A 14,654-nucleotide genomic window follows, 5' to 3' on the forward strand; every position below is an offset into this window, starting at 1 on the left:
CGCACTTCCGGCCGGCGCGCGGGCGGCCGCCTCCCGCTCGGAAGGTGAGTGGGCGCCGGGCGGCGGCGGCGGCGGCTGCTGCGGGGATGCGCGGCCCGCCCGCGCTCACGCGTCGTCCCCGCGGGCCCCGCCCTGGCCTCACCCCGCGCCGCCGTGACCTCGGCCGGGGGGCGCGGGTGGGCGCCCCGGGGCGCAGAGGAGGCCTCCGCGGCGTGGCGGGCCGCAGCGGGCGCACCGGCCCCCGGCGAGCGCAGGGTCCGTGTGCGGGGCGCCTCCCCACGCGCCCGGAACCGCGGGGACGGAGCCGGCGCTGTGCCCACTTTACAGGTGGAACACGGAGGCTCAGAGAAGTCCGCGGCCGGGGGCGTGAGCGCCGGACCTCGGCCGGGCAGGCTGCGCCCTGCCGCCCAGCGCCCCGAGATCGGGCCGTTCCCCGCGGGGCTCAGGCTCCAGGCCGGGAGGAGAGGGGGCGGGAAGGTCTGCTCCTGGCCGCGGCGTCCCCGTCCCCTTCGCCTGCCGCCGTTTGCAGCAGTGTGGGCGTGGAGCCTGCGCTCGGATCTCGTGCCGGTGGCCCGGCGGGCGGCCGTGTGCGCGCGCTCCCTGTGCGAACCAGGGTGGGGGAATGTGCCCCTTCCCCGATAAGTCCCGGGCAGCGAACCGAGTAACTTGAGCTGAGACTTAGGAGGTTGAGGGCCCGCACCCAGACGTCATGACTGCAGCCCCACCCTGCGTCCAGTTGTGTCCACTTCCCGAGTGTCCGTGACCCTTCCCATCATTAGGGAATGCGGTGTGCCGAGATGGCCCAGGCGCTGGCGAGGAGCCCTGTGGAGGCTGCCTCCCCACCTTGAAGCAGATACTGTTTGCAACCATTGCTTAATGTACTCTAACTTTTGTCCTTCCTGCGTCCTCTTCTTCACACCCTGATGAGGAATCCCGCTTCACCACAGTGTAAAAGAAAAATCCTTCTCACACTGCATCAAACCATTCTTGCAAACCAAATTAAAGCCAGGTACCTTCGACCCCAGAGGAGGCTCAGAGCACTGGGCCGCTCATACGGCTTCCGGCCCGCAGCTTCCGGGGCTCTGCAGGGTCAGAGGAAGGCGGTTTTCCTCTCAGGAATTGTCTTGTTAAGATTTAATCTAGAACGTTCATGCTCCAGCAGGCATAGTGCGGTTTCTCACCCTTCTCCAGGGCCAGCAGCCCCAGCTGTGCTGCGGGAGGTTCTTCAGGGAGATCCCACCTGCTTTAGGATCTGGGTTGGGAGAACGTTCCAGACCAGACCATTGCTCAGATGAGCACTTGGACTTGGTCCCTGTGGGTGTGCTGGTGCTTTCCACGTGGCGGAATAAACATACCAGGGGCCCAGCTGCTCTCACCCCAAGCCCCACACGGCCCCCCCGGCCCCCTTGCCCCCCCCCCCCCCGGCGAAGGAGCCCCCAGCTCCCCTGTGGCTGACCGGCACCTGGCATTGCCCCCGCCCTCCACTCATCCCTCTGACCCCCCTCATCCTGCCATGGTTTTCATTTCCCCAGGTCCCAGGTGTGCATACCTTCAGCAGGCCTTGGGGAAGATGGCGACCCTGGGGGACGGTCAGGAGCCCCCTCATGTCCCGTCCCCTGGCAATCTTGCGTCACCAGGGACACCTGGAACCCACCACCGCGAGGCCCGGCTTCACCTCCACGGTCATCAACACGGTACTCACCCTGCGCTCCCTCCGCCTCCCTGCACCGTTCGCCTGGCCCGCACCACCAGTACTGCAGGCTGGAAACAGGGCGGCTCCCTGGGTGCTGGGGCTCCTGCACCCTCACACTTGGGTCGGGACGGGGCAGCCGTGGTTGAGGCCGGAGACCAAGCCTTGTGAGCAATGGCTCCCCACAGTCCCCTGGGACTGTGTTTGGGGGTTGGGGAAGAGCAGCCTCAGTGGTAGGGCCCTGTGTCCTCCCATCTCCCTTTATGAGCCTTTGCTCCCACCCCAGGAAAACAGCATCCAGAGTTCTGGGCAGGCTGGTTTGGGTTGGGGCCCCCCGGGACCTGCAGGGGTGGAGCTTCCAGGCTGTCCCAGCCTCCTGGCAGGGTCTCAGGATGTCAAAGGCATGGCAGTAGCCCGTGACTGGCGGGGCGCCAGGGGCGGAGAGGTGTCTAAGCCCATGGCATGTGGTGCCCCTGGGTCTTGCTCACACTCAGCCATCAGGAAGTCGCAGGGGCTCTGTCCATGCCCCACGTGCCCCAGGAGGCCTGGCCTCGCTCCTCACAGCTGAGGACACAGATGAGCTGATGACCACCAGGTCAAGGGCCTGGGTGTGTTTCATCTCACCTGTGTCCTAAAGAGCTGGCCCTGGGCTCAGGGGGTGGGGCTCGCTCTGCGTCCGGGGCTCTCACTCTTGGCGAGCCCCGGCATTACAGGGAGTGACGTGATGATGGCTGAGATGCGCCCGCTCTGTGCCGAGGGCTCTGTGCGGACTGTCTTGAAGCCCAGTGGCCACATTAACAATGAGACAGTGAGGCCCACAGAGGTCACACACAGCTAGGGAACATGGGATTCACCCCCCAGTTCAGTCCAGGATTGGAACGGGAGCGGCTCCTAGCCGTGCCCTGTGCTGCGCCTGGCTCGGGGATCTCTCCCGGCCCCATGCCCGTCGCCATGGAGACCAGGCTGGGGGCATGGGGGGGTGTGGAGCTGGGTGCTGCCGGGAAGGAGAACATGCTCCGTAGGCCTTCGCTGGTACATCTGCCTCTCCCTGCAGGGTGGTTTGAGGGCCTCCCCCAGGGCCCCCCACCCCCTGTGTCCGTGCCCCCTGTCCCCATGCAGTCAGGATTCCGGAGCCCACTCTCCACCTCCAGTTTCTCATGCCACCTCTCAAAACAGCCTGGCAAGGTAGGGCCTCCTGTCCCCATGTTTCTGACGGGGACATGGAAGCCCAGACGTGAGCCAGTGGAAGCCAGTAGGATTTAGAACACATCAGTGTGACTCAAGCCCGCCTCCCCCCACTGGGCCCAGCAAGCTGGGGCTCGTGGCTTCTAACTGGCAGGACGTAGGACTGGGGAGGGGCTGTCCCCGAAGACATGCAGACCCAGCCAGTTCTGCTGGATGAGAAGACTGGTGCCCAAGATGGAGGTCCTCCTGCCCAGGCAGAGTGGGGTTGCCCCTGATCCAGCAAGAGCCTGGAAGGCCGGGCTGGGTCCCCTGAGCCACAGCCAAGTGCGCTCAAGTGCCCAGGGGCCTTGCCCAGTGAGAGGGAGTGTGGGCTGCAGCCAGCAGCTTCAGCACGCTCTGTACTATTCAGAAACGGGGCGGGGGGGGGGGGGGGGGGGGGGGGGGGAGGCTGCCTGCAAGGAAAACAACCAAGGTTGATCCTAAAGAAGAGAGGGGCGGGGCCTCCAGCAGGCTCTGAAGGAGGAGGCGTGGCTGGAGGGTGATGGGGCCCAGGGAGGTCCAAGGGGCCAGAGGGAGGAGAGGGGTGGCCTTCGTCCCCTCCTCGCGGAGAGCAGCCCAGCAGAGAGAGCTGGGCCCCATGACCAAGCTGCTGTCCAGGGCAGAGGCTGCCCCTCACGGTCGACCTCATTTCCTTTGCTGGTGACTTCCTCAGTGCCCTGGGGGCCACACATGCCCTCAGAGGAAAGACCCCAGCATCTCAGGAACCTACCCAGGGCCCTCCAGCCAGTGATGCCAGGACTTCTGGAGCCCCAGCCTCTCAACTCCCAGACCAGAGTGGGTGGGGTCCGCCCTGCAAAACCTGGGGTCCCTCATGCCCGCCCCAGGGCTGGATCCCACCAGTCTCCCACATCACCTCACACAAGAGCCAGTTTCTAAATCTCTGGCTGGGCACAATGCTGGAGGGGGGCAGAGGGCGTCCTTGAGCGGGGAGCCATCTGTCCGCTAGAGCGGGTGAAGGGAGCAGCATGGGCACAGGGCACTCGGCCTGGTGCCTGGGGGTGGGGTGGGCATGAAACTGGTGCAAAGAGCTGGCGGCCACTCCTCCCCGAGCCTCCAGAGCAGGGAGTTGGGCGGGTGGGGTGTGGAACAGGGCAGAGATGCTGGGAGCCAGGGCTGTGTTGGGCTGGCCAAGGGGCCTGGCACAAGGCTGTGCCTGCCAAACCACAGGCTTCCAGAACTCGTTCTGGAAGGTATGGTCTGGAGCCCTGCGGCAGGAGGGGCAGTCTGTGGGCAGGAGCAGGGGACGAGAAGGCCGTGCAGCCCCGGGTACCAGCTGCCCAGAGGTGGGGAGGAGCCGTGTGGCCAGGGCGGCGCTACCCCCCAGCCAGGGACAGGCCTTCCAGATAGGGTGCCTGGCCTCGGCACCTGAGACCTGAACTCTGGCTCTCCCCCGCCCCGACTCTCTTCTCCCCGTGTCCACGTCCAAGCATGGACTTTCTGTGCCATTTTACAAACAAGGAGCGTCCCTTCCAGCCAGAAAAGTTCCCCCTGCCCTCCTGGCCCCGAACGCCTTCCCCTGTGGCGTCCACGAGAGCCCAGGCCTGGGGCCTCCACTGAGCAGAGCAGGTGCCGTGTCACGGCCTCCCTGGAGGTGCCTGGGGTCGGGGGACACAGCCCAGCCAGGGCTCCGGCCTTCAGAGGTGGTGGTGAGCGGCTGGAGGGCTGGGGGAGGGGACTGTGAAGGTTGCAGCCCAGAAAGGCCCGTGTCCCCAGAACTGCCCCCCACTCCAGAGCAGCCAGGCAGTGCCTAGGGCCCCTCACTCTCCGGGAAGGAGTGTCACGTGGCTGCGCCCGTCTCCCTTTGTGGCTCCTGGGGAGCACCGGCCCCACGGGACCCCCAGGAGGGCAAGGAGGTGTGTGGTGTGAGGAGCAGTGGCATTCTACAGGCAGCTGGGCGAGGCCTGGGCTAGGTTGGAGAGGAGGGGGAGACGAGCCCCCATCCCCCTGTGCCCCCAGACCCCTCTGGCTGCAGCCCTGAGGCGCTCTCCCGGCCACTGCAGGAGGAGCAGCTGTCCGACCTGGATCTCCAAGATGTGGAGGAGGTCCAGATTGGCAGAGACACCTGCTGGCCAGGTGAGTGAGCGGAACCCCCATCCGGTCCCTGCCCGAGGGCACGTACCCATGGTTGCCACGTGCCGGGCTCTCTGCAGCGCCCACCGCTTCGGGCACCACGCTCCCAGCACGCTGCATCTCACTTGTCCCTGCCTCAGTGCTCACTTCTGTCCTCGATGGCCCGGACCCCCTCCCTGAGCCCCAGAGCTGTAGCCAGTCAGCATCTCCCACTCAGCAGCAGTCCGCCACCAGGCCAGCAGCCAGGGAGTCATCCTGGTCCCCTCCTCCCCACCGTGTAGTGCCGTGGGCCTCTACTAGTCCCCTAAATTAAGCTCTGGTCCCCATCCCCTTCTCCCCACAGCCTGGCTGGGGCCCCACTAATTCCGGCCCTCAGCCCCTTGCCACATCCCCCGCCCCATGGAAGCCCTTGGGATGCCCCCGTGGGGTCTCTGTCCCCCCTTCCTGGGACGTCCTGGAGATGTCAGGAGCTTCCCAGGGGGGCAGGCCCGGAGACAGTTGCCACCTAGACTCCATCCGGTTCCTGGCAGTGCCGCGGGGGGGCGGCCACATCCCCGCCAGGAGCCTGGGCAGCACCCGACGCAGGGGCCTCTGCCACTGGGCTCGGGGGCTAAATCTAGGGGCGTTGTCCCCCAGGTCTGCCCTCCCCCTGGCCCCCAGCACTGCCGCGCTCCGTGCTGGCGCTATCAGCTAGATGGGCAGAGCCGGGTCCGGCGGAGGGGGAGGCGAGGCCGGGGTGGGTGCCACCTGCCCCTCCACGTCTCCTTTCAGACTCGGAGGCAGAGCCGGGGCAGGCTCCGTCGTCTCCCCACCCCCGCCATCCCGAAGACGAGGTGCACCCGGCCGGGGGGGCACTGAGGACCCTCCTGAGGAGCCTTCCCCGCAGACCCAGGTGCGGGGACCGCTTTGGGCAGGAGTCCGGCTTGGAGCGGCCCACGGGCCAGCTGGCGGGGACGGCGCCCTGCCCCCAGAAGACGGGCCCGTGGCGCCTGACGCTGCTGCCGCAGGGAGCCTCGGGGCCGGCGGGGGAGCCCGAGCGGGCCGGCGAGCCGGAGGGCGGCCGGGGGTCGGGGCCCGGGGCGCGGCAGGGTGGCCCGCGGGGCGGGAAGCCGCAGCGCTGTGAGGCGTGCGGCAAGAGCTTCAGGTACAGGTCGCTGCTGCTCAAGCACCAGCGCATCCACACGGGCGAGAAGCCGTACGCGTGCCACGAGTGCGGGAAGCGCTTCCGCGGCTGGTCGGGCTTCATCCAGCACCACCGCATCCACACGGGCGAGAAGCCGTACGAGTGCGCGCAGTGCGGCCGCGCCTTCAGCCACAGCTCGCACTTCACGCAGCACCTGCGCGTGCACAACGGCGAGAAGCCGTACGAGTGCGGCGAGTGCGGCCAGGCCTTCAGCCAGAGCTCCAACCTGGTGCGGCACCAGCGGCTGCACACGGGCGAGAAGCCCTACGCCTGCGGCCAGTGCGGCAAGGCCTTCATCTGGAGCTCCGTGCTCATCGAGCACCAGCGCATCCACACCGGCGAGAAGCCCTACGAGTGCGGCCAGTGCGGGAAGGCCTTCCGCGGCCGCTCCCACTTCTTCCGCCACCTGCGGACCCACACGGGCGAGAAGCCCTTCGCCTGCGGCGCGTGCGGCAAGGCCTTCGGCCAGAGCTCCCAGCTCATCCAGCACCAGAGGGTCCACTACCGGGAGTAGCGGGCGGGAGGGACCGGGGGAGGTTCCGGGGAGAGGGCTCCTGCCTCCCCCTCTTCCTGATCCGCGCAGCGAGCCCCGCACGCCCAGTGGCCCAAATAAATTCTTTTTAACGGATGGAAATGGGAGTCGCTCCTGCCTGTCTCTGCAGAGGCGTGGCTGGCGTTTGGTCTCGGGGGGCCACTGCCGCGGGCCTGACGCCTGGAGGCCTCCTCACTGAGCCTGGACCCATAGCTGCGTGTTTGCAGGTGTCGGGAGCCCAGCAGGTGAGGTCAGGGGGTGGCTGCCCGAGGCAAGGTGCCTCCTGTCCGTTACCCTGAGCCGTATGCGAAGAGGCCCAGGCTTCGCAGCTGCCTCCAGCCCGGGGAAGAGGGGGGCCCAGGACGTTCGCCCCCTTACAGGCCTAGACCTCTGCGGCTGTGGCCAGGCCTTGGCTTTGGCCTTCCTCAGACCTGTCCTGTAGCTCACAGACTTCCAGCCCGAGGTACAGGAAAGAGCTCAGCTGGGTGGGGAAGCAGGCGCCTTCCCTGCCCCACCTGCTCCCTCCGGAACACTTCGGGACCCCACCCCCACCCCACATTGAGGAGCTGCCTGGCTCCTCCCTTGGCTGCAGCTCCGAGCCTCACTTCCCCAGTTCCAAGCCCGACGGCATGTAGCTGGGCGGCCTCACCTCTCCGGGCCACACTCCCAGGGCCCCGTGGCCACCAAGCACTTTGGACTCCCTTGCCATGCGCCCCCCCCCTCCCCCCGCCTCAGGGGGAGAGCAGCTGTAGGGGAGAGGAGTAGAAGTCAGGCAGTCTCTGGACATCAGCTTCGGGGCTCAGGGCACCTCCTTAGTCGCCTCTGCTGGTGCGCTGTGGCCTGAAAGAGGAGGGAAAGCCGCCTTCTCCCAACTCTTGTCTCCCCCTAACACCGCGGGGGTAATGTGGGGCCTCGGCGCTCCAGCAGCCTGCACGCACAGCCCCCGGGGCTTCACGGGGAGGGGGGCGGCAGCTGTGCGCTGGAGGGTCTCCTGCTACCTCTGCGCGGAGGCTGCACTCGGATGCCAGCACCGAGACCGGACCTGGCAGGCGGCCCCCAAGAGCAGAGCCTGGAGGTCCTCCACACTGCCCCAGACTGTCCCACAGACCCCTGTGCCCCACGCACGTGTCTACAAGGACTGGGTGGGGCGGGGCCTGCACTGGTCCGACCGGGCCTTTTTCTTCTGTTCAGCCCCTCAACTGACTGAAGGAGAGGGCGGCCCGTTTCACTCAGTCTGCTAATTGAAATGTTCATCTCATCCAGAAACGGCTGCAGACAAACCCAGAATAGTGTTTGACCAAATAGCTAAGCACCCCATGGCTTAGTCAAGTTGACACATACAATTAACCACCACAAGGATAAGAACTGTACTTCTGCCATAGGGTTGGCCTAATTCCTCCTGCTGCACATGTGCTCACACACGCAGAGGACCCGCAGAGCGCAGGCCAGAGCCGGAGGTTAGCAAGTAGCAGTTCCGAACCCACGCGGCCTACCATCCGGAAAATAATTACACCCTTCCCCATGATAATTTATTACGTTTGTGCTTTCCTGTCTCATCCACTCAGTAAACCTTTTTTTTTTTTTTTTTAAGATTTTGTTTATTTGATGGGCGCCTGGGTGGCTCAGTTGGTTAAGTGACTGCCTTCGGCTCAGGTCACGATCCTGGAGTCCCTGGATCGAGTTCCGCATCGGGATCCCTGCTTGGCAGGGAGTCTGCTTCTCCCTCTGACCCTCTCCCCTTTCATGTGCTTTCTCTCTCATTCTCTCTCTCTCAAATAAAATTTAAAAAAAAAAGATTTTGTTTATTTGAGAGAGTGAGAGTGAGCACAAGCAGGGGGAGAAGCAGATGCAGAGGGACAAGCAGGCTCCCCACTGAGCAGGGAGCCCCATGTCGGGCTCTATCCCAGGACCCCCAGATTATGACCTGAGCCGAAGGCAGATGCTTCACCGCTTGAGCTACCCAGGTGCCCCTCAGTAAGCCTTTCTTTTTTTTTTTTTAAAGATTTTATTTATTTATTTGAGAGAGAATGAGATAGAGAGCATGAGAGGGGGGAGGGTCAGAGGGAGAAGCAGACTCCCTGCTGAGCAGGGAGCCCGATGCGGACTCGATCCCGGGACTCCAGGATCATGACCTGAGCCGAAGGCAGTCGCTTAACCAACTGAGCCACCCAGGGGTCCCTCAGTAAGCCTTTCTTGAGCATCTGCACTGTGCTGGGCGTCCCCACCTAGGAGATGGCATTCCACACAGCAAGTCTCATCCAACTCTGTCCTCAGCGTGCAGCCGGGTGGTGGCTCTGCGCATCTGCAGCACAACTGAACAGTCACTAGGAGTCACCCAAGTGTATCAGTGATCAATCCCCCCGCTTTATCTTTTAAACCCAAGGTTGTCCACTAAACCAGATCTGGCAGGGTTTTCCCAACGCTAGTGAAAACCAGGCAAACTGCTCTTCTCAGAAACCCCTGTGTAGGAGTGTCTCTGATTGGGATCTCTGCGGAGGGGTGAATCCGGGCGGGGGTCTCGGGGCTGGAGGACGGCCGGGCTGGACCCAAACCCTGAGGAGGGGTGAATCCGGGCGGGGGTCTCGGGGCTGGAGGAGGGCCGGGCTGGACCCGGACCCTACGGAGGGGTGAATCCGACCGGGGGTCTCGGGGCTGGAGGAGGGCTGGGCTGGACCCGGACCCTGCGGAGGGGTGAATCCGGGCGGGGGTCTCGGGGCTGGAGGATGGCCGGGCTGGACCCGGACCCTGCGGAGGGGTGAATCCGACCGGGGGTCTCGGGGCTGGAGGACGGCCGGGCTGGACCTGGACCCTGCGGAGGGGTGAATCCGGGCGGGGGTCTCGGGGCTGGAGGACGGCCGGGCTGGACCCGGACCCTGCGGAGGAGTGAATCGGGAGGGGGTCTCGGGGCTGGAGGACGGCCGGGCGGGACCCACACCCTGCGCGACGAAGCTTTGCTGAAACAACCGGCAGCGGGTTGGACGGCGGCGGAGGGGAGAGTGTCCCGGGGCCGCCAGGCTGGAAGTGCCGCGGGAGGAGCAGGTCCCTCCCTCCCCGCAGCGCCGCCCGCTCTGTCTGGCGCCCCTAGCGGCGGGGCCTCGCACGGCGGCACGGGCCGGGGGAAGCGGGTCTGCGGGGCCGGCCTGGGAGTGGCGGGCGGCTGGGGGGCAGAGGCAGGCCGGCCTGGGAGCGCGGGTGGAGGTGAGGGACAAAATTTAATGTCTGGTGCCACTTGCATTGGGTGTTATTCACAAGATAAATGCTAAAGGCCACAATTTACTCAGTGTTCGGAGAGATGGCCTCAAGCGAGATTTTGCTGGAAATCCTCACCCACACGCAGCCAGCACTTCAGGAGTCACGCCGGTGTTTGTGAGCCTCAGACAGGCGGCCACAGGTGCAGACCGGCCCTCAGTCAGGGCTGGAAACCGCAGTGCGCTCCGAGACAAGCTGGCTGTGGTGTCCGGGGACGGCTCGGGCGGGAGCTCTACGCGCTGGAGTCTGGGGGGCGAAGACCTCAAGAACGCCATGAACGAGCGAGGGCTTAAGCGCGAGCTCAGGTAGGTCCAACATCAGAGAGTTCACACCGGAAAGAAGCCAGTGAGTGGACTAGACATGGCGAAGCCTTTGGTAGAGGGTCAGGCTGTCGGGCGATCAGAGTTCACGAGGAGAGCTTCTGAATGTAGCGAATGTGAAGCACGCTGGCTCGTAGCGGAGTCAGGGAGGGGACGGCGGATGCAGGGCTCGTGGACAGGCGTCGGTAGTCTGCACTAGACAGAACCTTGTCACCGTCGCCATGCAGGATATAACCATCAGTGAACACTTTTAGCATCTGGGAAGTATCAGTGAGAGGACCCGCACCCACCCCGCAGCGCAGGGTCACAGCAAAGCCTTCAGGCAAAGACCCCATGCCCCCAGACAGCAGCACCAGCACCAGGGAAGCAGCAGGAGGTGAAACTCCTTCTCTCGTGTTCACCGACGCCGCCAGGGCGCCAGCCAAGGGGCCGTGTGCCTCACCCCATGCTGAGTCCAGCCACCGGGGTCGCAAGGAGCGGAGAGCTGTCTCCTGCCGCCGCTACAGGCCCCACCAAGAAGCCCACGAGAGGAGGCTTCTCTACAGTCTTTTCAGACAGTGGATACATTTCAACCCTTTTCCCAGCCTTGCCCTCCCTTTTGTTCCAGCTGTATCTCCTCCTGGGAGCGGCTTCCCAGCCCCGTCTTGGCGCTGGAGGTCTCACGCTGAGCTCAGTGAATTCTCATGAGGCGCTGGCCTCCCATAAGACCCCTTGCCTCGCACTTTCTAAGATCTTATGTCACGGGGCGTGAGCACCCACTGAGCGGCCACGCGGTTACATCACCTGGGGAACCCGCTGGAAAACAGCTTCCCAGCCCGTCCCCGGGGAGACAGACGACGTAGGCCTCGGGTAAAGCAGGGAATCTGGGTTTATTTCCAGTACGCCCAGTGACAGTGACAGCGCTCCAGGCTGGGAACCTCTGGTCTCACGCGCCTCAAAGGAGGAGCACCTGCGCGGGCAGGTTCAGCTCCCACTGCACCCGGCCAGGCCACTGCTGGACAGGCAGCTCCGGCACGTCCCGCTGTTCCAGGCCAGGGCTCTCTTCCAAGCACTCGACTCCTTCAGCGGCCGCAGGGTTCTTGGACTGGCCGTAGCGGTGGACGGCGATGCCCGCGCCCCAGTCCGAGTCCAGGCTGCAGCGAGGACGGCCTCCGTGGGCCTTGCCTGCTGCCCTCCGCCATTCCTCCCGGGGACCACTCCAACCACCCACAGACCACGGGGTCTTCTCGAGTCAGACGCTGGGTGGGGTCCCCCGCTTGCTTGCCAAAGCCCTTCCTACGGCCTTCAGGGCCCGACAGGCCAGGTCCCCCTGCTCATCCCCTTCCGGTCTGCGCCTCCCCGACCACTTCTCAGAGGCTCCATCGCTCCGCGCAACCGCGCACCTCGGACAGCTCCAGGCCGCGCGCCCGCCCTCAGGCTTTCCGGCGCCCCCGCGCGGGTCCCCCCGGAGAGTCCTCCGAGCCTCCTAGAGCGCCCGGAAGTGCCGGCGGCGCGGGGCGGGGCTTCCTGTGGGCGGGGCGCGCGCCTGCGGCTCCGCGGGGTCGGCGTCCGGCGGGCGGCGTGGGGCTGGTTGCGTGGCGTCCTTGGGCCTCCGTCCTGCCGTCGCCGTCCGATACCGCCGAGCCGGGCCGGCCGGAGCTGCGGGAGGGATTCGGGGAGGAGCGTCAGGGGCCAAGTTATGCAGCTGCAGCGCGGGGCGGGCCGGTTCCCAGTCTTGAAACTCCGCAGGCGGCGGCTCCCGGGAGAGCGCTCGGACGGCGGGTGTTGGCGCAGAGCCGCCCGTGGGCCCTGGTCCGCAGCGCCCGCAGCGCCCGCCGAGGGGCCAGGCCCTCCCTCCGCAGCCGGGGCTCCGGGGACGCCGCGCTGCCCTCTCCCGCCCCAGTCGTCGTTCCTCGGGCCGCAGATGCTGACCGTCGGGCCCCACGTCTGAGCGGAACTGAAGGCCGGTCTGGAAGGAGCGCAGATTTTAACAGACTCTGAAATAGCGTTTGGGAGTTTGTTTCACGGGGAGAGGCAGTCGCGCTCTCCAAAGACGGTTTGGAAAGTGTGGGGAGAGTGGAACACGCCCCGCCCCGCAAGACCTCACTCAGCGGCTGCAGCGGGTGTTGGCGCGCCTCCCACCGGCCGCGCTCTGGGGCTGACTGTTGCTGCAGTTTAAACAATGGACCCGGTGCTTACCGCGCCCTAAAATAACATTCATGTCCCCAAGGGCTCAGACTGGCCGGGAGCGGTGCTAGACGCCCTGGGCGCCTTTTCGCCCCCATTTCGTGGGGGGCTCCAGCACCCCTAACTTACAGGCAGGAAACCAAGGCTCAGAGAAGACTTACCACAGCCTCACTGTGAACCCAGACTTGGGACTCTGCGGCCGACGCCCCCACACCCACACACACACGGTTTGCTGTGACCACTGGTGGACGGGCCAGCCGCCTGCTCAGCACTGTGTGCCAGGCCCTAGGTGCCCAGATGGACAGCTGTGGTCTCTGCCCTGGACGAGCCACACAGCTCCCACCGCACAGGGGAGCCAAGGGGGGACAGGTGTCCACAGGGGCCCGTGGATTTCCAGCCCTTTCTTAGGTCTCAGGCGGATGCCGTCATTCGTCCACGTTATGCAGCCAAAGCCGGCATCTGACGCCGGACTTCCCGACCCCTGGTTCAGGGCTTCCCATCCGGCCACCCTGCGTTCTGTGTGCACCACGGCAAGGCTGCCGTCCCCCTCTCAGTGCGCCTGAGCCTCCGGCTGCCCCGTGGGAGGGGCACCCCCTGGTTCACAGGGCAGCAGCCAGCCAGTGAATGGTGGATGGTGAGCCACACCTGGGACAGATTGAATGACCTGTAGGCACAAGGGGCAGATTGCTCCCCTGGACCCGATCCACTCGTCCACCCAGCAGCACCCCTCTGCCAGCCCCTGCCTGGGAGAGGGCCCCCTGGCGATGGCGTTTCTTCCACCTCTGAAAGCTCTAGAACACTCTCCATGGTCCTTAAAGTAAAGGGCAGCTCAGGGGTCTGTAAAATTCTTGGGGTGTGGGGGTTTGGGGTTTTCCCTTGCAGGCCTCTCCTGAGCCTGTCCCATGTTGTCACCGTGGGGCCTCATCACTCTTTCCTTGCCCCTGAACTTGAAGAGCTTCACCAAGATACATGGCTGCTGTGGGACACTGTACATTGATTTTTCCTGAGATGGAGTGGTTAATATTTTTAATTTTTTTATTAGGGTATAACTTAACCTTTTTAAAACTCCTACATCTTAAGTGTCCTGCTTGACTTTTTACATGTTTCCCTCCTGTAAAGCCACCCAGGTCTAGACATAGAACTTTCCAGAACCTCCCCTCTACTCCCAAGTTGACGCTGTTCTAGCTTGAACTTCAGACACACGGAAGGGTGACCCGTGCAGAGCTTTCTGCCTGACTTGTGTGTTCAGCAGGACGTTTCTGAGGCTGGCCCTGCTGTGCGCCTGATGGACAACTTTACTCCTCTCCATAGTCGAAGGATGGACAGCTTTACTCCTCTCCATAGTCGAAGGACTGGTCCTCTTCTGCAGAAGAGCCATCTGGAAGCGTCCCGCTTGTCTTCCTCTACCTTCCACATCTTCACGTCTTCTTTTAACTGTTTTCCATTTCATTTTGTGAAGCTCCCTTAGACCCATCTATCTTCTGCCTCCCTGACTTGGCTTTCTGTTGTGTGCACTCAACTTCCTTTTGCTTCTGACGTGGCTTTTACTTCTGATAATGCCTCTTCGTCTTATAGGAATAAACATCAAGTAATCAAATACATTTTCCTTTTTCACAAGAATTACCAAGAAATTAACGATGTACAATGAAATCCTAGTAAACTATTCTATCTTGTGCTTCAAAGAGGACTTTAAAAATTCTAAATAGCTTCTCAACATGAACCTGTTTGCTTTGACCCCATTTTTACTTCTCGAGGTTATTTCTTAGCTAGAACCCACTGGTGGCTCCAGAGGGCTCAGTACAGCTAGGCCCCTGGCCGCCTGCCTTTCCCTCTGCTCTCTTCTGCCGCAGAGCCCCTTCCCACACTCCTGCTCACTCTTCAGAACCCGCTGGGGCAGTGCCTGGGGCCGCTCTCCCGGCAGAGTCAGCTGCTGCCCTGCCTCCATGCACCGCTGCTGGGCGCCGGCCCCCCCCACACCGCCGAGCCTCTGAGTGTCTCCCTTTTCCGGGAGCGCCCCAGGGGCAGGCCCTCCGGTGGGGGCAGGCACTATGGTGCCCTGTCCTGCACGTGTGCATCCCCAGCGTCGGGCACAGCAGGGACAGGCCCTCCGGTGGGTTCTCCTGGGTTCCACGGCACCCTGTGGGTTGAGACCAGCCCAGGCAGCTGCTGGGTCTCACTGTGCTGAGACTTCCCCCCGTT

At 64.2% G+C, this 14,654-nt stretch overlaps 1 protein-coding gene across 1 annotated transcript; it reads left to right on the forward strand.

Annotated features, from left to right (window-relative positions):
* GLI4 (GLI family zinc finger 4) lies at positions 1 to 6,813 on the forward strand. The gene is made up of 4 exons (XM_032416075.1): positions 1 to 44; positions 1,533 to 1,694; positions 4,892 to 5,008; positions 5,777 to 6,813. The coding sequence occupies exons 2-4, from the start codon at positions 1,571 to 1,573 to the stop codon at positions 6,700 to 6,702; spliced, it is 1,167 nt and encodes a 388-aa protein (XP_032271966.1). The 5' UTR covers positions 1 to 44; positions 1,533 to 1,570; the 3' UTR covers positions 6,703 to 6,813.
* Positions 6,814 to 14,654: the final 7,841 nt, after the last annotated feature.

The sequence above is a fragment of the Phoca vitulina genome, unplaced genomic scaffold (genome assembly GCF_004348235.1).
Source record: "Phoca vitulina isolate PV1807 unplaced genomic scaffold, GSC_HSeal_1.0 scaffold18, whole genome shotgun sequence".
Taxonomy (NCBI): domain Eukaryota; kingdom Metazoa; phylum Chordata; class Mammalia; order Carnivora; family Phocidae; genus Phoca; species Phoca vitulina.